The 22733-nt window shown below is 38.1% G+C and overlaps 2 protein-coding genes across 2 annotated transcripts in view; both read left to right on the forward strand.

The window, feature by feature from the left end:
- The first annotated feature begins 9090 nt into the window (after positions 1 to 9090).
- On the forward strand, positions 9091 to 19690 carry spi1b (Spi-1 proto-oncogene b). The gene is made up of 5 exons (XM_030045211.1): positions 9091 to 9654; positions 10184 to 10277; positions 11446 to 11639; positions 14015 to 14168; positions 17197 to 19690. Exons 1-5 carry the CDS (start codon positions 9613 to 9615, stop codon positions 17508 to 17510), a joined length of 798 nt encoding a protein of 265 aa, XP_029901071.1. The 5' UTR covers positions 9091 to 9612; the 3' UTR covers positions 17511 to 19690.
- Positions 19691 to 21675: 1985 nt separating this feature from the next.
- The window catches only part of mybpc3 (myosin binding protein C3), a 37520-nt gene continuing 36462 nt past the window's right edge, over positions 21676 to 22733 (forward strand). Inside the window, exon 1 of the mRNA XM_030082127.1 lies at positions 21676 to 21700. Within this exon, the coding sequence (XP_029937987.1) occupies positions 21676 to 21700 (25 nt within the window). The remainder of the gene's footprint in view (positions 21701 to 22733) is intronic.

Here is a 22733-nt window from a genome sequence, read left to right on the forward strand (position 1 = left end):
TTAAAACAAACTAAAACTAATACTGAAACTAATCATAACAAAAACTAAACATTACACAGTAAAAACTAAACTGAAATGAACAAACCCACTGTGGAAACTAACTGAAACTAAACTGAATTTAATAATAAAAGAAAAAATGAAAATAAAAAAATGAAAACTAATGGAAAAATACAAAACTATAATAACTCTGTTCTGCACAGGGAAAAAAAATATTCCTGCTTTTCCCACTTTATTTTGGATAACACCACACTTGCTGATTCATATGTCTAAGGTTTATTTTATTGTAGTTTATTTTATTGTTTTTAGATTTCAGCCAGCCCTGATTAAAAACCAAAGCAGTTTGCAACAAAATTACAAAATCTTCATAAATGTACACTTCAGGACCACAGCAGGCAAGTTGGTCCAGACTCTTGAGCGGCACTGGCTGAGTTTGGGGCCACAGGAAGGAAGTACTTCCAAACACATAGAGCACACAAACGTATTTCACACAGTAACCCTGAGAGGCCACCAAGTCCGACAGTTTGTCCTCTGGTTGTACCGCTTGACCACAAGGTGGTGCATGTGACAGGAATGTGCGTTGTTAGGGTATGAAGTTTGCCCTGACAAGAACCTTGAAAATCTCACTGAATATCATCAGCACATGCTTTCTGTCTTGTGCCACGGCATTACATATTGTCATTAGTTTATTCTTGTGGCCTTGCATTGAGGTAATGTGTTAACAACAATCCAGCCTGACTTGAAGTCAGTGTTCACTTGCACTTTTTTGGCTCAGGTGGAACAACAGTTATGAATCAGCAAGCCCTTGATGTTTGCAGGAAGTTTCAACAGGTTTCAGAATGTATTTTAAGATATGCTTGATACTCATGGTCATAATAAATAGCATTAAACAGCTGCCAGCATGGGAGGAAATACAGAATAATAAGGTTTTAGCTCATGTCAAGGAAAGGATTACATATGAGTTACACTGTGGAAGTACTCATTAAGGATGTTGAATGTTAAGCTTCATGTGACCAATCTTTAAGGTATCAAACTTTTAAAAATCATACGGCCATCCAGGCCACTGACAGGCAGACATTTGGTGAGTGAGATTTGAAGATAACAAAAAACATGATTAATTTCCGCACTCTGAGTCATCCTTGTCTGACTTGAGCAATACATAGAAAAAGAGGAACTTGGTTGTTTGGTGGGATAGTGGCTCAAAGGCTGTGTGTGTGTGTGTGTGTGTGTGTGTGTGTGTGTGTGTGTGTGTGTGTTGGGAATAATTATTCGAATTAAAAGTTATTAAACAGTGAGTCGACCTGCCTAGGTGTAGTATTGTCTGTACATGCAGTTCTTTTCCTCTTATGTAAAAAATAATTCCACTGCAAGTTGTTTTTGTGTGTGTGTGTGTGTGTGTGTGTGTGTCCATGTGCCTTGTGATTCACCCTTGTCTAATAATACCCACAGCCTGGTCTGATCGTTGATCTTGTGGAGTCCAGCGTTGTATCAGAGAAAATGAGGAATCAGGAATAAGAAGTGAGAGGGCTGGATGTCCCCTTGCACGCATGTCAAGAGGCCTCTCCATGTCATTGTGAAACACACGATGGCCACTGAAACCTTTGGTGACTTGCAGGCCTTGTCCCTGGATGTCCACCCACACTCCTGAAATATTCTGTATTCTTAGTTGTTTTTCTGCGTTGTTTTATTCAGGTTTAAAGACAGTCATGCGTGAAACAGGCTGCATTTTGAATCAAATCCACGTGTGGATTCATCTTGTAGACCGGGCACCTCTTGCTTTGAGCTAGCCCAGCCTGACAGGTGTTTGTGGAGAGTATTTATTATGGCTGCTGGTGTTGTTATGTCTGTTGAAAGTTCATTCCAAGCACGGGGGCCTGATTCTGCTCCAACACAGATCAAGTACAGTGACCTTGTGATGGCGAATTGGCAATGCTGTTGAGCGAAAGCAGATATATTTTTTTTTCCCCGTCTGCGTTCAGTCATTCTGTGGTGCACTATGACACCGTGTGCACTGTCTTGAGCCTGGTCGTGCACTGGAAAGGAGTTTCAGGGGAAAGCAACACAGCGCAATTTCGGTCTCATGAATTGTACTTGTGCCGCTGTCCACTCAGACCAGTTTGCTAGGTTTGGGTTGGTAAAGTTGCACAGACAAATAATAACAATTCTAATAATAAGAAGAAGATGAACACTAATAATAAGAAGAGGAACTTTATTTATAAAGCACGTTTCATCAGGAGTGTAACACAAAGTGGCTTACAGAAAAAGGACAGGCAAAGAATAAAACAAACAATAAAACAACAAACAATAAAATCAAATAAATCCACAAGCACATAGCCCTCTCCAAAATCTCATAATTTTATGTAGGTAGTGTTTGTCTATTTCACTTTGACACAAAACGCTTCAAGCACTGAGAAACTAAATAGAACTTTTTATTCACTTTTAAGGCTGAAATCCAGCAATAAGAAAAGCTGAATTGATTGGTCATGGTTGATGTCGGCTCCTACCACACTGCTGTGCTCATTCTTCCTTTCAAAGCCTCTCACCAATAGTGCCACAATTCATAAAAATAGGGCCCACAGTCCTTTTGCTAGCAACTGAAATAGCAACGACATTTCTAATTGACTTACATTCATTCTCTACAGCCTCTTCCTGATTCTCCAATTAACCAGTTTATGCCCAAACCTAACCTTAACCTAACCCAAACCCTAACCGTAACCAATGAGCCAAAATGACCACGCAGAATGTAAACAATTCTATTATTGCACTACACAATTAGTGAACCAGACTGCATGCAGAGACTGCTGATGGGCTCTACGTTCCACAGAGGTGAGTAAACTGCAGACGTGCTGTTTGGTGGCTAAAGTGATCAGACAAATCAGACAACAGGGAATGTCCAATCTCATGGAATTTGGTGGTGGTGGTGCACACACACGAACACTCATGCTAGGAATGTAAAGCAGCAGAGCAGAAATTGTTATTTTTGAGTGATTCAGTTTGCAGTGGTTTTCTGGCTTCAGTGACACTTGTGTAGTTTTGTTAACATGTAGTTTTTAGCATTTTGAATGCTAAAACACGCACAGCGTGTCCTCCATTATAAAAACAAGACAGTGCTATCCAAATATTGTCTTGGTGGACACCTATCCTGTCCTCAGTTGACCTCTCTGTGTATGTAGTGTCTATGTGGTTAATTAATATGCTCTGAAATCAATTATACAGTATATTCCAAAAGCCAGTGGCAGACAATTCAAAGCAATGAGATAACAGAGTACTAAAATCTAATGGAGATGATGGGTTAGCACCAGTCAGCTCAAAGATATAACCAGCTGTGATGAACTCCACCACAGGAGTTCTCACTGGATCATGTTTTAAGACTCAATTTCAAGAAAAAGTTTGTCACCTTCTTGTTTTAATAAGGAAGAAGAAGAAGAAAAAGAAGAGGAAGAAGAAGAAGCAGTAGTAGTAGTAGTAGTAGAAGAAGAAGAAGAAGAAGGAGCCTTATGGTACCAACCTAAATTGGTAGAATTAAGGAAGTTTTTAGTTCCCCTGTTAATTCAGTGATACATAGAAAGCCTTCATTTTGAACCATCTTTGGCAATTTGCTTCCACTAGTTCAACAACTCCCTGGTGGATACCTATACAAATCAGATCAGAGCACAGCAGGCACTTTTGGGCGCTGCACTGAACGGTAAGACTGAAGCTGATTTTTTTTTTTTTCTGTGAGCGAGAACGGGGCGTTTCCAGACTTTCCTCATACAGGCACCCTTTTGTTTGCGCTGATATGCCATGGTGTTTTAGTACTACTTTGTGTTTACTGTAGGTGCACAGTACAGTGCACAGCTTTTATTGGTTGATTTATATGTAAACAATATTAAATCTGCATTGTCAGTTAATATTTTGTGAAAGAACAGTTGCTGTTTATTATTCATAGTTTACTGCTACAGTTAACTGCCCCAAATATATCTGTGTGACAAAGGCTAAGATAGATAGATAGATAGTTTTAAGAGTCATCTATCGATATAGATGCCACTTAGAAATGTTGTAATACAATGTTAATGTTGTTTAATCAAAGTTGAATCAATTTATATAATTTAATATCTTATATATTAACAACAGTTAATGTAGACCTATGTAACTTGAAAATAGGCATTTTAAATATTTGAGGTTTTCTCCAGTGCAACATTGAATCTTATCTAGTCGACAAACAAAAGATTGTATTTGTAGAAGCCTTGAATATATGATGAATAGATGTTTCCTTCAGTTACTTTGTGGTGGTATTATTGGTATTATTTGATTAATTTATTTGACAGAAGCCTAATACCACATTGCATGCTGTTCTGGATGTTACACTTTTACATGCTGTACACGATAAATCAAACTGTGTAAGTCACTCCTTGAATGCACCAACATGAAGACTGTTAAAAACTGTGTGATTTTTCTTGATGAAAGCAGCTTTTTTTTTTTTTTTTAAACTGTATTACTCAAGTACCCAAGAAGAAATGGTGAACGAAGATGATTACGAAAGATGAATACTGCCAAAGGAGTTACAGAGTGTGGACATCAACCTGCAGTCATTCTGGTCAAACTGATGTTCTGCAGAGGAGGAGTGCAACACTTCCTGTTGCGATGTGCTCTGTATCCTGTTTTCCACAGTCAGTGGTCATGCGTGTCATTCCCCTCTGAGAGGTTCTGTGGGCACGATCTTGTGACCCTGCACTGTGAAACTTCTCAGACTGAATAGAAGCAGACTTCACATGTCGCTGGGGGAAAACTCTGTATGTCAGCAAAAACAATGTATTATAGCACAACAACAAATTCTGTCTGGAAAATGTGAGCCCAGTGTACCCTAGTAACTGCTGATTGGTCTGACTAAGTAATTGACTTTATAGATCAGGTCTTCCCTGACGTTTTTTGAAGCGTCATCTAGTCAAATATTGACATGCTATCACGGTATAATTTGATGTGCTGTACATTATGTTGCTGTGAGAACATTAGTACACTTTATAAAAAAAAAAAAAAAAAAATGTGTGTGTGCAAATATAGTTGTGCAAGCACTGACACCTCCAAACAGGCCTAAAGACTTGGGGGGCAAGCTATGTGACTGTGAAGTAAGAGGTGTCACTGTAACTGCTTGTGTGCATGGGGTTTAGCCATCAGAGATACACATCTTGTGACTGCATTCAGGCATAGAAAGCTGTGAAGTGCTCAGTCACACCCTGTGGCGGGACAAAACCAAAACGATCACAAGCACTTGGTCAGAGAGAATGCAGGGTACAATCTATGTATGATCACAGCGTGCTGAGTTCCCTGGGATACAAATATAGCAACGATATAGCTGCTTCAGCACATTAAAGGGACTCACCCAGTTTTAAGCATGGTAACACTCTTAATAAAAACATAAAACAAGAAGTAAAAGAGACAAAAACATAGGTTTAGCTCAGGCTTTTTAGAGGCCCATCTTATTTACCCTGAACTTGGAGCCTGTCCAAATTTTGTGCCAGTTATATTAACCAGCAGCTCTTGACCTTGTGGAAATTGAAGGCCTTCCTTAAGGACCCTTCAGCAAGTACTACAGCATGCACACTATGTGCATGTATTGTAAGCTTGCTGACATATGGGCTTGGTCTTGATGAATGGATGGGGTATCCACTGGGGCACCATGCTAATGATGCTTCCGTTATTGTCAACGCTAGTCAAAGTAATTGAAACTAAGAGCATTTTCTGACATAGTCATGTTTAAGTTCTATATTGCAAACTGAAACTGTTTGATAATAAGGCCCATAGCATGTGATTTTTCACGGTAATGATTTTTATAGTAGTTAAACTGATAATATTGCATTGCTAAATGTCTTAAAGTTTAGCATCAGTATCAAAGAAAAAATAGGTAAATGAGGCGTATGGTCAGTTGCAAAGCAGCACCCCTGGAGCCAGCAGGAATTGAGTATGTTAAAGGGCACAGCAGGGAAAATGCTTGCTGATGGGGGGGTTGATCTTGGGTCTGCGTTGAAACATTATCTCTCTAGCCACAAGGCCAATCTTCCACAGACAAATCTAAAGAACTGATAAAAAAGCCCAAATGGATAAAAAAGACAGACAAGTCTTACAAAGGCTTGGACACACTGACTCCATGTTACATAAATGGACTCATTTTAATGGCAACCTTCAAGGAACTGAATCTAAAAGAGAATTTCCCAGTTCCTCTTTCTATAACATGTCACTCTGTGTGCGCATGTATGCGTGTGCATTTCTTAGGCCAGTAAGACTACCACACTCAGGCTACAGAAAAGATCTCAGCATCTGAAAGGTCTTTGAAATGCATTATGTAGAAGGGGACTTTTATAAAGGGATGACTTTTATAAAGGGATGATGTGAATATGCTGAGAAATAAACACCCAAAGAGAAAGGTTCAAACTGTGATCACAGTCAGTATTACAATGCAACAAGTTAAAGAATTGTTAAATCTGAATTAAGTCTAGTTAAGTCTTAAATCCAGTTGTTTGTTAATACAGTCTAGTTATTTCAGCAGATTGAACTGCAATGAATTGAACACTGTTTTCACTGTGTGAGTGATATATTCCAATATTTAAACAACTTTTTTTACAGTAAATATCAATAATAACCACCATTCTCTACTTCCTGAAAACTTTTCTCCAAACTAATGTGCATATATGAGATTAAGTGACAAGAGAATATCAGGAACTAACTCCCTGGTTACCATGAGAGTTGGCATAGCAACCAGTAAATCGAAAGGAATTACCAGCACAACTGGAATGACTTTTTGACATATCAAATTGCTTTACTCCAACTATGCATGCTTTGTAAAACTTATATTTTAAACATGTTCTACCCTGGAGCTATAAAATTACTAGACTGGATAAATTTCCTGCTTCATGTACACTTTATGGTCTGTATTGTATGTACACCACAGTACAACTGTGTGTTGATTGACTTTATCACTCAACACATGAACAATATGTCACAGTGAAATAAAAAAAAAGAAAAATCATCCAATGTTGTACAGTACACTGAAAATAGTTGTGGAGGAAATAGTGCTGGGCTTGCTGCAACGCACACTGTGTATTAATATACTTGGAAAATGCCACTGTAAATGTCATCAGTTTTGCTCAGGCAGCTGTGATTAACATGGGGCCAGACAGGGTAGGCCACACTCTGTGTGGTTTGAACAGCTCCTAAAAGAGAGACAGTAACAATTATAGTCAGCTGTCCGTTATGCACGAAAGCAAACTGATATATTGATCAACATCCCTTGAAATTACAACAGACGTGAAGACAGAATCAGCAACCATTAGCTCACTATTTTGCCACAAAATAATACTGCACATAACCTGGAATACCATTTGCTGTAATATGACAATGGTATTTTTTATAAAGACAGCAATGATTAAATGTTGATGGTATAGTATTTATAGCATGTGTAGTGCTTGAAAAAATAAATACATCTAGTAACAAGCACTTATACACATTGAATAGAAAATGTTTTCAGTTACAACCACTGCTGCCAGTGCTGACTAGTCAGGGATTGGTCAAGTGTTCCTTGATGATTAATGTTTCTGACTGACCGTTACATTGTACAATTAAGTTTTAAAATGGATTTGTTTTTGACAGCAGCCTTCAGAATAAACTGCTGACCAGCGTCAGAAGTTAAACATATCCACAGTATGATTTCTATCTTGCAGAGAGGAATATTTTGAGCACCTTGCCTTATCAGAATGCTGCAGTCTTCCTCTTAAACAGACAACAATGATATACCCAGTGATATTTTTTCAATGCACGTTGTGACATCAGATCACAAAATAGATTCATCAGCGTTCACATAGTCTAGGTCAAGATATTACCAGAATGCTTTTTTGAAAAGTAGTGTAATCTCAGTGAATGCCATTATGATTCTCCTATGATTCTCCTCTAGGTTATCCATAATAATGGATAACCTAATAATGGATAACCTAACCACATGAACAAACAGTGTGTGTAAGGTGAGGTAGCTGACAAGACCTCTGCCGTGTCTTTTCGTCATCATTATCAGTTTAGTGCAGAGGCACTGTGTTTCCCTGAGAATTACCATCCCCTCCTGATAAACATAATCTCCATTAACTTCTGTGGGATTGCAAAACAGATACCTTCACCTAATCCTCAAGCTCTGCGTGTGTGTGTGTGTGTGTGTGTGTGTGTGTGAGCATTAACACTTCATTTGGCAGGACATTTTTCCTCTCAGGTTCATTCATTTGACTGAACTTAAAAGATTAATACTGAATAGAGCCACATTTCTGAGATTAGAAAGAAAGAAAGACAAAGAAAGAAAGAAAGTGTGTGTGTTTGTGTTTGTGTGAGTGATTGCATCTTTGAATGAAAACTTGGTTTTGATTGTTCCTGATGATCTATTAAGCTCTTTATTCAGACTTTGTTACTTTTTTCATGATTTGTTGAGATAATTTACCTTGATACTATTGTAATGATTTTAATGTGAATATGTAGTTAATATGAAGAATTGTTAAGTAGACCTATTGGACTGAAACATACTCTGTGGCTCCTGATTGGATAACTTTTAAATGTTAATTGCACACAGGTGTGTGTGTGTGTGAACCCTCACCTGTGCTATCTTGGCAGTCTAGATTGCCACCCTGATGAAGGCAGAGGCCAAAATGTGAGCGATTCACATTTCGTCCAATAAATTACCTTTTTAACTGCAAGAGAGAAGTGTGTATTTAATTGTACTTTTTTACTATATTTTTTCAGTGATCAAATATAACTCAGACATGTTATGCAGTTATTTATGCTTTATAGACATGACATTATTTTGACTATTTTGAACAAAAGAATGACTTCTGAACTCTGTTTGTGTTAGCCTATATGTGTAAAGTGTAAATCTTTACATTTAAATGTGATTATTTATCTATTTATTTATTTATTTATTTTTCAATTACAGGAGTCATCAAAAAAGCTATAGCAAGAGTACAATTTGGTCAAAGAAGACTGAACTGTATACAGTATTGTTGTGACAGCTCAGTGTGATAAACTCCATATTTTACTCTAAATAATTGAACTGTCAAGAAATCCAAAGCATGATATACCTCATGCAGAAAAGGGATTTTTGAAGCATATGGAATGAATAAAATTAACAGTTTTGAGCAAAGCTGTTGCAGTGTTTGTCCTCTTTAAAACCCTTTCTGTCAAGACACTGGCCCTGACAAGCCTCTTCATTATGATTGGCAGTGAAGGGAGGGGACAATAGAGGCCCTGATAAATGTGAGGTTTCATATTCTCCTCCTGACAAATCATCAATGGCCAGGAACCTTCACCAGACACACTCTGATGCTCCCACCCACACAAATTTACAGAAGTCAAAAGTTCCTTTTTCAATTTGCAGTCAAACAGTGGGCCTTGTTTATTTCGCTTAATGAGGGAAAAAGTTAATGGTCAAAGAATAGTGAAGCTCATAAGTGTATACTGTACACGAACAGAAGGAGAGACATTTTTGGTTTTCGTTTAGCGAGAGGAAATTTTGAAACATTGTGCAATGGTGCCGCAAAAGTTTTGAAAGGTTGTGAGAGAGTATTGCCAGCAGAGCCTGAGAATCGGTTCACTGGAGAAGAGGTCTCCATGTTGCATCCATACAGAATGGAGAGCTACCTCATCTCACCCGTAAGTATAGAAATATATTTTCTTTCTTCTAAATTCTCTTGACCTGGTCATATCCAAGGGTTAAAAGGGCTCCTTTAGTTTTTCTTTTCGGTGTGCACCACGCCTAGACAACATATTAGCTGTTAAAAAAAAAACAGAAAAGTATTTATGCAAAGTTTGATATTTTTGTGTGGTATCAGTTTCAGAATTTCATGATTCACAGTGAGATTTTCGAATTCGTTTTAAATGTGGAATGCATACTTCAACCGGGCTAAAATAAGAATTATTGAACACAATTTATCAGTAGTGGCCAAACAACAACAACAAAAAATGTTGTTTTGTCATTACCATGCTCCAGTCATGTTGATAACACAAATGATTTGCAAAGTTAAATGTGAACCTATTCAGTGTGAGGATTAATGTGCCCTTTTTAAATAACATGCATATTTTTCATGTGATGACTTTTTCACATGAAAGCATAAACACGTAACTGTGATCTATGATAGTTTCTCAGTTCTGCAGCTGAAGTTGTATCTATTTGCCTCTGCAGCCTCCAGAGGAAATGTACGATCCTGAGATCTACAGACAACAAATTACAGAATATGCATATAATCCATATGTTTTAGATGGAGATATCCAGTCAGGTGAGTTCAACTCTATTTAAAATTTTGATATTTGTCTTATTCGTGTGACCAGTGTTAAATTCAAACAGTACTTGCTGTTTTGAATTACAGTCACAGGTTTTCCCCACATGTACAAATAGAAAATAAATCTAAGTAAGTTGAATTTAATGAGACCAGTTGAGATCAGTCATGGAGCTCACGCCACAAACTTAATCCATAAAAATATGAATAATTTATACAGTGCTTTCAGTTATCATTGATAACAAATACAGCAGTCATTAGTAATTTACTTACTTAATTAAATCGGCATTGTGTTATGTGATTACATTGAGCGTTTTTGTATATTGCATATAAAAAGTGCAGTATGTAGGTGGTGCAGCTGGAGCCTACCACATAGGGGTGTATGGAACACAGGAAACAGATGCCATTTCTGTCAGCCGCTAAAACTACAGACATAGAACAACTTTCGCCCCATGGGGTTTTGCTGGTACAGGACCGGTCCCTTACTTTCTCTTGTAATCAACTGTTTTGAATATGGCACCAAAACAACCAAAAACTGAAATTAGAAGACAGTTGATCCATTATCAAAGTGGTGGATGGTGGTGAATGTTACTTCTGCTGATGTGCAGACATGATATGTTAATGAATTAAGAATAATAAGATAGCCTGCCAGATGTATAATGACATTGTCTTATCATTAAGCTTGCTTTTGTTATGAGTGCAGACTATTTAACAATATGATGGCAGCACATCAGCATGTGACATTTGTTGTATTCGCTTCTATTTGTTTCTTTGGTTATCTCCATGTTATACTTGATTTTTTTTTTTTTTTTTGTCATTTGATGAATGAGAGAATGAGAGAGAGAAAATGAAAAGAAAACTGCTGTAGCAACAAACAGGAAAGACCTTCATGCTGAGTCTCCTATTATTCTCCGAATTTCAGTCGCAGTAGTTTATGCAAACTCACGGGCAATAGGAGTGTGCAGCCAATTGTTTGTATGAATTCTTTTTAAATGCTTTGACATCCATTTTTTAAAATAATAAAATCACCTCATCTTTTTGAGGACTTTTCATAGCTTTTGCAACCAGTGCACTATTTTCCTTGATAACCTTACAGAGCCAACAAAGCAGTAGTCTTACAGCACTTAATATCAAACATGTTATAATATTTCTCACCTCCTCTGTTTAGATCACTGGGACTACCACCCACACCATGTGCACCCTGCAGAATTTGAAAACCTCCAGGAGACCCACTTCACAGAGCTCCAGAGCGTGCAGCCTCTCCACCCGCCCAGCCTGGGCCGACATGACACTGTCCGATGTGACATGGAGAGCCTGCTGGACCCCAACCTTGGGGCTCATCCGCATGTGTTACAGCAGCCAGTAAGTCCCTCTGCACATCCGTCAACGAGAAGCACACACCAGCAAAAACACACAAATGTGCAAATATAAATAAACAAACAGATGCATATCATCAGCAAGCACACACACATACACTTGCATTACAATTTGTGAATATGTAAATGTAAATGGGGTTAACGTGGAAAGGAAGTTACTGGGAAGCTGCATGTGTTCACAGTCCTGGGAAATGGAGATTTCTGTTTAGCAAGAAGTGTTGATGACATCACACACTCAGATCTGTCAACTCACAAATACATGATGATGAACTCAACCAGCTCACATAGGCCCTCAGGTTTGGCCCTATAAGGCCATGGGCAACTATTTAGTGACTCACTCTTGAGGGAGGATGATGGTGATGATGAAGAGGAGGAGGAGGTGGAGGAGGATACTGAAAAACATTTGCAAGTGTTTTAAACTGCCACCATTGTCTTAAAGTGTTGAAAGCTATTATTACCATTACTGTTTCAGGAGAGTGGGCTTTCCTGAGCATATCATGTGATAGTCTTCTGATGGGCTCTCAGTGTTTTTGGTCATGAGCTTCACTGTAGTAAAACTAAATGAAATAATATTATAAGGCACCACAAATTATTGATTGCCTGAAAATGCTGTACAAAGGCCTGTATGACTGTACAGGAGTGAATGAACTACTGGATTTGGTTTAAACTGTCTTACATCTGAATGAAGAAAATTATTTTGGTAGAACTAGTTATTTTTCAAAACCAATCAATGCTCTACTTGGCTCACTCCATGCCACATTTACATGCCTCATCAGTCCAGTGGTGAACAACTGAACCCGAACAGAGACCTCTGGGATGGGACTGCACTATGTCACAGTGTAAAGTTTAACGGCATAAATGGGAGGAGCAAGTGATTGTTTATTTAAATTTATCCTTGACCTCAGTTTACCTTTCTTGTGTCTTGTTGTACCCCTTCAGTACTGCAACACACACAGATTATCACTCACCTATGTGTCTATGTTAGCCTCAGCTGGATTGGGATTGTGAGCCGTGTTAGGGTTAACGCTTTACACAGTAATGTATTATTGTCATCACATTACTTGTACCAGTGATGGAGTAAGGCATTACTGTTTTAATTTCAACGATCATACTGCATATACTGCTGATCTAACAGATAAAATGTTATTTATGTTGCATTCTGCAGCCTGTTGAACTTCTTCATTGGTGCATCAGCTTTTGAAAAATCTAAAAAGTGGTAAATACCAGGAAAAAAAAGTCTGAATCTAATGCTGTTGGCTGTTTCTTTATTAAAAATCTTATAAGAAAGATTATTTAGAGCTGTAATGTTGGCTTACAATATTTATCACTCCAATGAATGCCATCATTTTAGGATTTAACACAAAAGCAATGTAACCAGAAGTGTAACTAATTGCTTTTCTTCGTGAGAAATAATGTAATTAAGTGATTTTTTTTTTTTTTAAATGAAAAGTATTGTGTAATTTCTAGATTTTTTTTTCCAGTAACAACCCTGGCACTGCAGCAAGTGGAACTAAACATACATCCATTTTTGATATATGAAAATATTTTCAGAGACATTTAGCCATTTGAGTGGGATACAGAGGTAACTCTCCCTATGTATCCTACACCCTTATCTCAGTGTTGGCTTTTTGAAAGTCCTCAAAGATTTGAGCACAAAATTTTAGAGTCAAGCATATCCCAGTAACAGTTAAGGTGTAATATTTAAGAATTATATAATTGATTGCAAAGACACTCAAAGACTACAAACACACACACATACACAGATACTAATATATGCCTTATAAAAAAAAAAAAAAAAAAAAAAAAAAGCCAAAACGCTGCGGTAGACCAACCAACTTAGCTGTTCTCACCCGTTGCATGTTTTGAATGCGTTGCCCACCAAAGCATGTATTTATAGTAGCAACCACACATCACAGCTCATGCAGACAGAGGCTCCCATACTCTTTGTCACCTCCAGTCAGAAGATTATATTGCAACACATCAAAGTGTGAATGTGATCCGCGGTATGATTCATAATTAAGAGCACAGCCTCTCTCAAAGGCCTCGCTGCAGGTTTGACCACATTGTATCAACAATCCTATCCTGTTATTGAAAACTAGGAATGGTTTTCCACCCACATCTTCCTTGCAGGCTGATATTATTAGAAGTATTTCTTCTAATAATGTATTTTTTGCCTAGGAAGCTCAATTTTAATTTCTCTGCATATAGTTGATATATGGTCTTCTTATAGTCTAGATGGTCAGTGTTGCAGATGACTGACAGGTGACTTGTTGCTTTGCGCATGGTGATAGCATTCCTAAATCATCACAATACCCAATGCCCATGAAATTAAAATGACCAAATCATAATGGTGTGTTCTAGGTGCCATTCTTCCCTCGAGCCATATATCCACACCTGTCTCCTGTGCAGCGAAGCTCCGATGATGAGGAACATGGTGGACGAAGCCCCCCGTTGGAGGTGTCTGATGAGGAGTGTCTGAGAGACCGAGTCCCCTCTCTCACAGCTGGAGAGCTCGGTAAGGAGCGAGATGTGCAGAATGTGGGCTGTATTTTTAACATCACGCCGGCTCCTCACATGATATGCCAACTATAGTGCTGATCATTGGCAGTAACTGAAACCATAATCACATTCACCAAAATTTAAAAAAAAAAAAAAAAAAAAAAAAAAAAAAAAAAACTGACATCAGGCCATCATACTGCTTAAAAATGATGTAATCTGATTGCAGGTTTCTCTCCAGCGATTATAATTATATGGCTAATTAATTTGTTAATTGCCTAGAATTTTTGGAGGTTGTATTATTATAGACTGGCAACACCATATTACAATTAGTATCATCTACCACATGCACACTGTTGGGTTGAAGTTTATTTAAAGCACCAAATCACTGACTTAAACCCTCACAGGAGACATGTAACTATGTTTTTATTGCACATCTATATAAAATAATTACCAAGGTACGGACCTCAGTGTCCTCATAGTTGGCTACAGCCATGGATATTTTGAAAGAGCAACGGCCAGTGGGGAAACTCCAACTCAGCCAACTGATGGTGTAACTTCATCACTCAATTAGTAAATCAGTGACTCAGTGATGGACATTCACGTAGGGCTGACCTTGTTGTTTTTCATCCAGCCAAAAATCACCCAAAAATCCAAGGATAGAAAAAAACCTTGAAAAGAACCACTGAGAGAGAGGCACCTTCCTGGCCAGTCATATGTGCAATATATGCCAACCAGGTGGGCAAATTGTAAAATTAAATTAGCCAATTAGACCAAATCAGAAATACACACAAGATATACAAAATAAATTATATAAAGAAAACACTCTAGGAAAACCGAGAAAAGAATAAAGACAAAACCTGAAATCTACTTCCAGCCTCTCAGTTACTTGTATTTACAGTGACAGCCTTTCAAAAATGCTAAGAATAATGAAATAATGGAAAAATAGAAAATTTTGTCCATCAGCTCCTATTTTGAACAGCAATGGTATGCCAAAGGTTTATCCTTGAGGGTCAACTCTGTATCACAGGGATCTGTAATTAATTCTGCTGTATTTTTGCAGTCACCCATGGGCTGGAGCATCAATTTTAAAAAATAAATAAATAAATAAATAAATAAATATGACCTTTTAATGGATAAGATAAGATAAGATAAGAACTTTAATGTCCTCTTATCACATTCACCTCACTCAAGACATATTGAAAAAAAACAGTCAGCATGAAGAGTGAGCGTGCAGTGTCAATCAACTAATCAACCAGATTGACATTTTCACTGAGCCATTCAGCAGTGTTGAAGACATGACAGTGATGCAGTAACTCATGTAGTGCTGCGTCTTCCAGTGCTTCTCAAAATCTAGGGCATTTTCATTTGCAGGGTTAGGATTAGAGTTGAATGTACTTGGTCTTAAAGTGGATCTAAAAAGAGAAAATTATTTCAGCTCTCACTTCTCTACTCTTTTGAAAGAGAGACCAAATCTATTTTGAATTCTCTTCAACTCTACTAACATCTTTACCCGCTGTCCATACATGTCTGAGATCAGTCAAAGACCTGATCTCAAGTGCCCCCAACTCTGAACCCTAACCAAATTAAATTACTCTAATCCAGCTCATTTGAATTTGGTAAAATTATAATATCTATCTATCTATCTATCTATCTATCTATATATATATATCTATGTATCTTTGTATATATATATATATATATATATATATATATATATATAGATAGATAGATAGATAGATAGATAGATATAGATATATAGATATATATAGATATATCTATATATCTATAGATATAGATATAGATATAGATATAGACATATATTAGAGCTGCAGCTATCAAATATTTTAGTAATCGAGTATTTGACCAAAAATTCTGTCGAGTAATCGAGTAATCGGATAAAATGCGTTTTTGCCAAGATAAAGAGCAATTATGAATATATATATATATATATATATATATATATATACTGTGTGTCCATTGTGTGTGTGCGCGTGTGTGTGTGTGTGTCACGGACACGTCTTGGCATGGCTGTTTGGAGGCGCACCACACGGTTTTTGGAATGAAATAGTTCGTTTTAATATTCTAACACATTTCTGTTCGTGTTAATTTCGTCAGCTATTTTTCAATTCAGATTTAGTCTTAGTCTTGTGTCAAACGCCCTTATTAATTTTAGTCATATTTAGTCAACTTGAATTCTTTTTTGTTTAGTCACATTTTAGTCGATGAAAAGTCTTGGCATTTTAGTCTAGTTTTAGTCGAAGAAAATCCAAAGTATTTTAGTCTAGTTTTAGTCGACTAAATTACAAAGTATTTTAGTCTAGTTTTAGTCAATAGTCTTTTTTTAGTCTTTGACCTGCATCATGTTGGCTTTTTTTTTTTTTTGATTTAACAATATGTTAAATTATTATTATGTTAAAAATGTAAATTGCTTATCAAACAGACCTGACAATTCGGCTACCAATGAATGAGCAGTAGTATGCATGTGATAACATAGATTGAAAAATAAGCCGAAGTGATACCTCTTCTATGAATAGACAAGCTAAGCCAGTGTGCTGCTGTTAGCCAGTGAAAATAGAGCGGAGTGGCAACTCTTCGCTTTGTTACACAATCTATGTCTGTGCGCTGCTGTTTTAACTTTGTTCTCACCGCGCTACGCTTCAGACAGCGCCAGTGGGTGTGTGCTCCTCAGTTACACACACACACACACACACACACCTCGGCATGAGCACACAGCAGCGCAGGAGGAGAAAACCTAACGCGCGGTTGTGCCACATTAAAAATAGTCCGTGCGAAACACCGCGGATTTATATTTTTATTTATTTATTTATTAAGCAATTCTTCGAGGCGGGAAAAATTACCGAGGCAAAAAAAGAGTCGAGGTACTCGATTACTTCGAGTAATCGTTTCAGCTCTAATATATATATATATATATATATATATATTTCTCTTTTTCTTCAGTAGCAGAATTTGTGAAATACTAAGTACGTAAATATTAGTGTCAGTTGAAAATGAATAAGGTTGCAATTGTTTTATTTTTCCAACAGGGAACAAAAAGAAGATCCGTTTGTACCAGTTCCTGCTGGACCTTTTGAGGAACGGCGACATGAAGGACAGTATCTGGTGGGTGGACCGAGACAAAGGGACATTCCAGTTCTCTTCCAAACACAAGGAGGCTCTCGCACACCGCTGGGGCGTCCAAAAGGGCAACCGCAAAAAAATGACCTATCAGAAGATGGCTCGTGCTTTGCGAAACTATGGCAAAACTGGAGAGGTCAAAAAGATCAAGAAGAAGCTGACGTACCAGTTCAGTGGTGAGGTGCTGGGAAAAACTCATCTAGAGAGAAAAGCATATATGTAGATAGAGGGAATAATGAACTATTATGACAATCATGACACAGGGGACATGAGTGACGTTTGTGCATAAGGCAGATGCTAATGTAGATGCTTTTAAGTTGTTTAGTCAACCTAGCTGATCTTGTAAATAGCATTATTTCAACAATAATAACGTCATACCTGCTGTAAGATATTGGAGCGTTGCAGGTTACGTAGGTAAGCAACAGAAATAAACAGTAATCTATACCCAGCCTCACAATATATTCCATGAAGCTAGTATGGCGCACTGCTATATATATATGGAGCTATGGCAAGACTCCAGAATGACTCATTGTCTATAACAAGACAAGCTGGATACCAGTTACTAAAGCAGTATTATTCAAAGTTGAAGCAGGAAAGTGCATATAAGGTCACTTTAGCCTGTGTTTCTAAAGGGAAATTACTTTGATGGTAAAATGCTCCAGTAGAGCAAGATGTATAACAACTAGATGTTCTCACAGAACTCACAGGCAGGTCATAGTTCACAGTTTTCACGGCGCAGTATGTGCTGGCATTCCTCTGACACAGATGCACTGTGTTTGACTCTTGTGTTGGACTCGCTGAGCGGCTATTTTGGATCGCGCGGCTAGGATCGTGCTCTAGTACAGCAGCACCACAGCAGTTAAAATTTAATACATCAAGGAACTGCAGACATAAATAGCAATAAGATGAACTGTCCAAGTGCACTCACTGTGATTTGGTTACCTGTGTACCATTTTATATCACACAGTAATCACAACATATTTGCGTTATTAGAAAAAGTAATGATTTGTACAAATACATAACAATCTGTATGTTACAGTAAAAAAAATGACTGATGTTAATAGTGCTAATATTGTTGGCTGAGAAAATGTGTTGTAAAATCACAGGGTGAACGTGTTCTTGTATCTGTGCACCTTGACACACCGCAGACTCCAACCCCTTTCCCATAGTGGAACAGCCAAAGGGTAAAGTATGCAGTATATGCTCCAGTCGTTTGTTCTGAATTTGTATTGAATGTTATCATGAAAATGGCTCAAACATTTTTATTATTTTTTCATGTGTATCTTTGCATACTTTGGTCACTGTTTGTCCACAACCTGTAACAAGCATTTTGTTCACTTCATACTGTGGCAGAGCAAGACAGAGTTTAGCTCGAACTGTCTGGGAAATGAGCTGTACATTACGGTGATTAGTAACACTAGAGCCAGCTACAGTTGTGCACTTGTGTTACTTGCAACATATAAGGCCACGTATCCAATAGACATGCTTATACTGGAAAAAAAATAATCCATCATAACAGATGATTTACTCTGATATTGAGTCGGAAAATATCATTGCATTTGCCAAAGTGGTGAGATAATTGAACTTGTTTCCAGTTTGTCACAATGAGGTAGATCACACCTCTGGCATCAAAATGTGTCATTTGAGAAAAACTAGCTGATTTGCATCAGAAACAAGTGAAATTATGTCTCCCTACTGGCACATTTGTTTCACTTGTTTTGAGAAAACTGGGACTTAAAGATTTAATACAGGATTAAATTAGGAGTTGAGATGATTTTTTTTTTTTTTTTTTTGTGCAGTGTACATATTTATGCACATCCTTATGAATGCATATGTTGTGCTCAGGCACCCGTGCTCAGGTTCATGCTTGAGCACACACACACACACACGCAGACACACACACACACACACACACACTCACCTCATTGGACCCAAGATGATGAGTGTTTAGCTTGAGCTAACGAAAAATAAGACAACTTTTTCTTGTCAGTTAAATGGTCTTCACTTTGATTTTTTTTTTTTTTTTTTTTTTTTTTTTTTTTGCATTGTGCACCTTTAAAGAGTGGAGGCCAATGATAGAAAGTTAGAAATATTTAAAAGCTGTTAGTGATAGGAGTATTATATGAATTACATTGTACTGAATTAGTACATTTGTGAACAAACACCAGATTGGGAAAACAGAATTGCCAGCTGCTTTCGGGACAACTGGGACAGTTTGCTGACTGAGGGAGATATTTATCACTGCAAAATGTACCTGAGGAAAGCAGTGATGTGGACATGAACTTGATATCACATAAAGGAGAAAATTGACATTATGGCCTGTCTATCCTCCTCATTACATCATGTTCAAATGCTTTCCAGCCCCTATTCTTGACTGTGTGTCAGGTTTTAATGTCAGGTTTTTGCCTGTCCCTGTGACTTCAAATAAAGTCAATTTATGAGTTTTTATTTGAAATTTTGTGCTTTTTCTGTCGGTTTTGTGGCTTGAACAAGCAAGGGCGTCTGGGTGGGAAGGGGGTTCATCCTCACACAATTATCAACACCACTTCTACTACCACTTTTATAAAACACCACCATACGGGTAAAACACTACAGTATCTGGTGTCCAAGACCCAACAGCTCCCCTCCATGGTCAAAATGTAACTGGGACTCTGAAGTGACAGAATACTATTGGGACTAAGACAGAAAGACAGAAAAAAATAAATGGCTTATGATACTGATAATCCTTACTCATGGCATTTGTTTTGCATGTGTCTGGACACACATGCCAGGGAAGACAAAAATCACAGGCACCATTCACAGGCTGCAACAAGCAACAATCTTGCCATAATTCAATAACTGCTTTATGGTGCTATATGTAGCCTTTTGTCTTTCTCAAACTTAACACCACATTTACCATAAACCCCCGCTACTTCCTGTCAAAAACAGGATGTTGCGACTTGTAACCCTCATGCTTCCTGGCATCAAACTGCTTGTATTTGTTGTGAAGAGCCAGAAAAAGCACTGAAGCTGATAACGGCCCTTGATAACTCTGACTGTACAACGTAAGCTGACATGAAACTGAAACATTGCAGTGAGAATAGTGGAAATGCAATAAAAGGGTCTTGTCTTGACTTGAAGGCAGACAAATGGACTCAAATGCAGGAACAGAGGTAGGTTCCAGTGAATAATACATGGATTTACCAACAAATGCTAGAGACGTTGTGGAGCACAGGCATGACAAGCAGAGGACCAGACAAAAAACTGAACTGAAAGCATGACTTCAACATTAACTGAACTGATTAACTCGACACCAGTGACGAGACTGGACAACATGAGGGGAACTGATTTGCTGAGAGAACACTGGGAGCAGGGTAGGACTAATGAGACCAAACTCAGGGCAAGAGTGGAGGAGCAAACAAGCAGGGCTGGGTCCAGTGAGAGAGGGACACGCTGAGGAGGGACAGAACTCAAGCTTCTAGAAGTCCACAGAGTCTACAGGGGAAACACAGAACATACACCACATATTTTACAAAATGTCCAAAAACCACATGACCATGACACATATAGCACCTTTAATCAGGGTATCACATCCTGAATCATCCATCCACATCTTGGAGTAAAGCTGCAACACATCAGTATTGCCATCAGTATTGCATTATTACATGCAAACCGGCAACAGGACACTTCTTGGTACACTGTTTGGGTGATGTTATCGTGAAAATAACCAGCTTACCACACATGTTGTCATATTACCAAATGTGAGCCTGCAATAGTGTCTAGATGTTCCTTAGTTGGGTGAAATACCGACCAATGAGATGGAAGGTGAAAAGCTAAAGTACAGGCCTAATAGGTGCACAGTTGTGGAAAGATTCCCGGAAGGCCTTGGTCCACCAGGGGAAAGGCACTCCCTTCTCTGCCATCAGATAAAAGGAATAGTCTGGCTACTTTCTCTAAACCACCTTGGGTCACTTCTTCATTCCTTTTTTTCAGGGCTGGGTGACAGGCTGCGGCACAGATCTGGGGAGAGCAAACAGACTTATGTGGATTCAGGATCTAAATTTAACCCTTGCCTTCCATCATGCCCTCCCTCTCAAGGCCTGTCATTCAGCTGAGGTGTTGGAGGAAAGGATGGTTGAAATATGGCCTGCCTGGGGTCAGACATGTCGAGGGTGTTGCTGCTTGGATGGGATGAGGTGGGGTGGGGGGCAGAAGGGGAGAGGGGAGGGGTGTATGTCATTGTTGTTTGGACATGGTATTGGGCCTGGACAGAATGACAGGAGAGGTGGGTTGGTTTATGAAAGGAGGGGAGGCTATTCGGGACCCCCACTATTAAAGCAAAGGGGTGAGGTAGACAGGATTCTGTAGGAACCGTGACACACACTGTGGAGGGGAACAGATAGCTCAGGATGCCAGAGCCAGCTAAAAAAGCAGGTAAGTGTACTTGATCACATTCTGCTGGTTTTTTAATTTTCCAGTGTTGTTTCCCTTAGTTATAACACAGAACTCCTTGCTTTTTCTAAAAACCCAAACTCTTCATATTTGTGAGTATACTCAACTCTTCCAACTTCATGACATTGTTTATTGTCTTCAGCATTGCAACCCATCAGCCTTCATACTGTATGACCTGTCATTAAATACCCTAAATATCTGTATAATAATAATAATTATATACTGCAGCTGTGTATACTATACTTGTTCTTGCCTTTATGTAATTTCTGTTGTAATAGGAAAATGACCAGACAATGCAATCCACATCACCATATGTATGAAAAAAATGTGTCTTGGATAGATTCCAAGGCACATTTTTTGTATAGATTTCACCAGAATGATGGAAAATTACAAAAACAGCATAGCTCAGACCTTATATGATGACCAGTGCCATATTATTACATGTTCACAACATGCCTTTTACATGACACAAAATGCAACGGTATGCCATGGGTGCTGTTTAGTCATGTGACCCAAGTGTTTGACAACCCTGAGAGGGTATACCTGTCATTCTGGAATTGATAAAAATTTAAATGTTCTGTTTTGCAGTATAGAGCAATTTGTGTGCAATGGTATATGAAAAGCATCAATTTATCTTGTGGGTTATTTTTTTCCAAATTTCCTTAGAGATATCAAGATTTTTTTTCTTTCTTTCTTTCTTTTTTTTTTTTTTAGATCAGACCCAGTACAGTAACCTCTGCCTTGTTAGCCATAATCTGTAACCCCATCACATTGCCACTAGTGATACCTCAAACATACTTTATAACTTATTTTAATGAGCCAGTTTGGCAACGTAGTCACCACCATAGCTATGCTCACCATAAAATATGGCCTCTGTAGTGACAGTCAAAATCACAGCACTATGTAATTATCCCAATGAAGTTCCAAGTGCTTTACGGTGATGCCAATAAAGCAGTGTTACAGTTAATCTAAGCCCCATTGGCTCTGTGATAAAAAGAGGAGCTAACCTATAAAT

Source organism: Myripristis murdjan, chromosome 3 (genome assembly GCF_902150065.1).
Source record: "Myripristis murdjan chromosome 3, fMyrMur1.1, whole genome shotgun sequence".
Classification (NCBI taxonomy): Eukaryota; Metazoa; Chordata; class Actinopteri; order Holocentriformes; family Holocentridae; genus Myripristis; species Myripristis murdjan.

Coding starts and splice junctions, on each gene's coding strand:
- spi1b (XM_030045211.1), top strand. CDS start 9,613: ATGTTGCATCCATACAGAATGGAGAGCTACCTCATCTCACCC. Junction 9,655..10,183: donor AGAGCTACCTCATCTCACCC/GTAAGTATAGAA, acceptor TTGCCTCTGCAG/CCTCCAGAGGAAATGTACGA. Junction 10,278..11,445: donor AGATGGAGATATCCAGTCAG/GTGAGTTCAACT, acceptor TCCTCTGTTTAG/ATCACTGGGACTACCACCCA.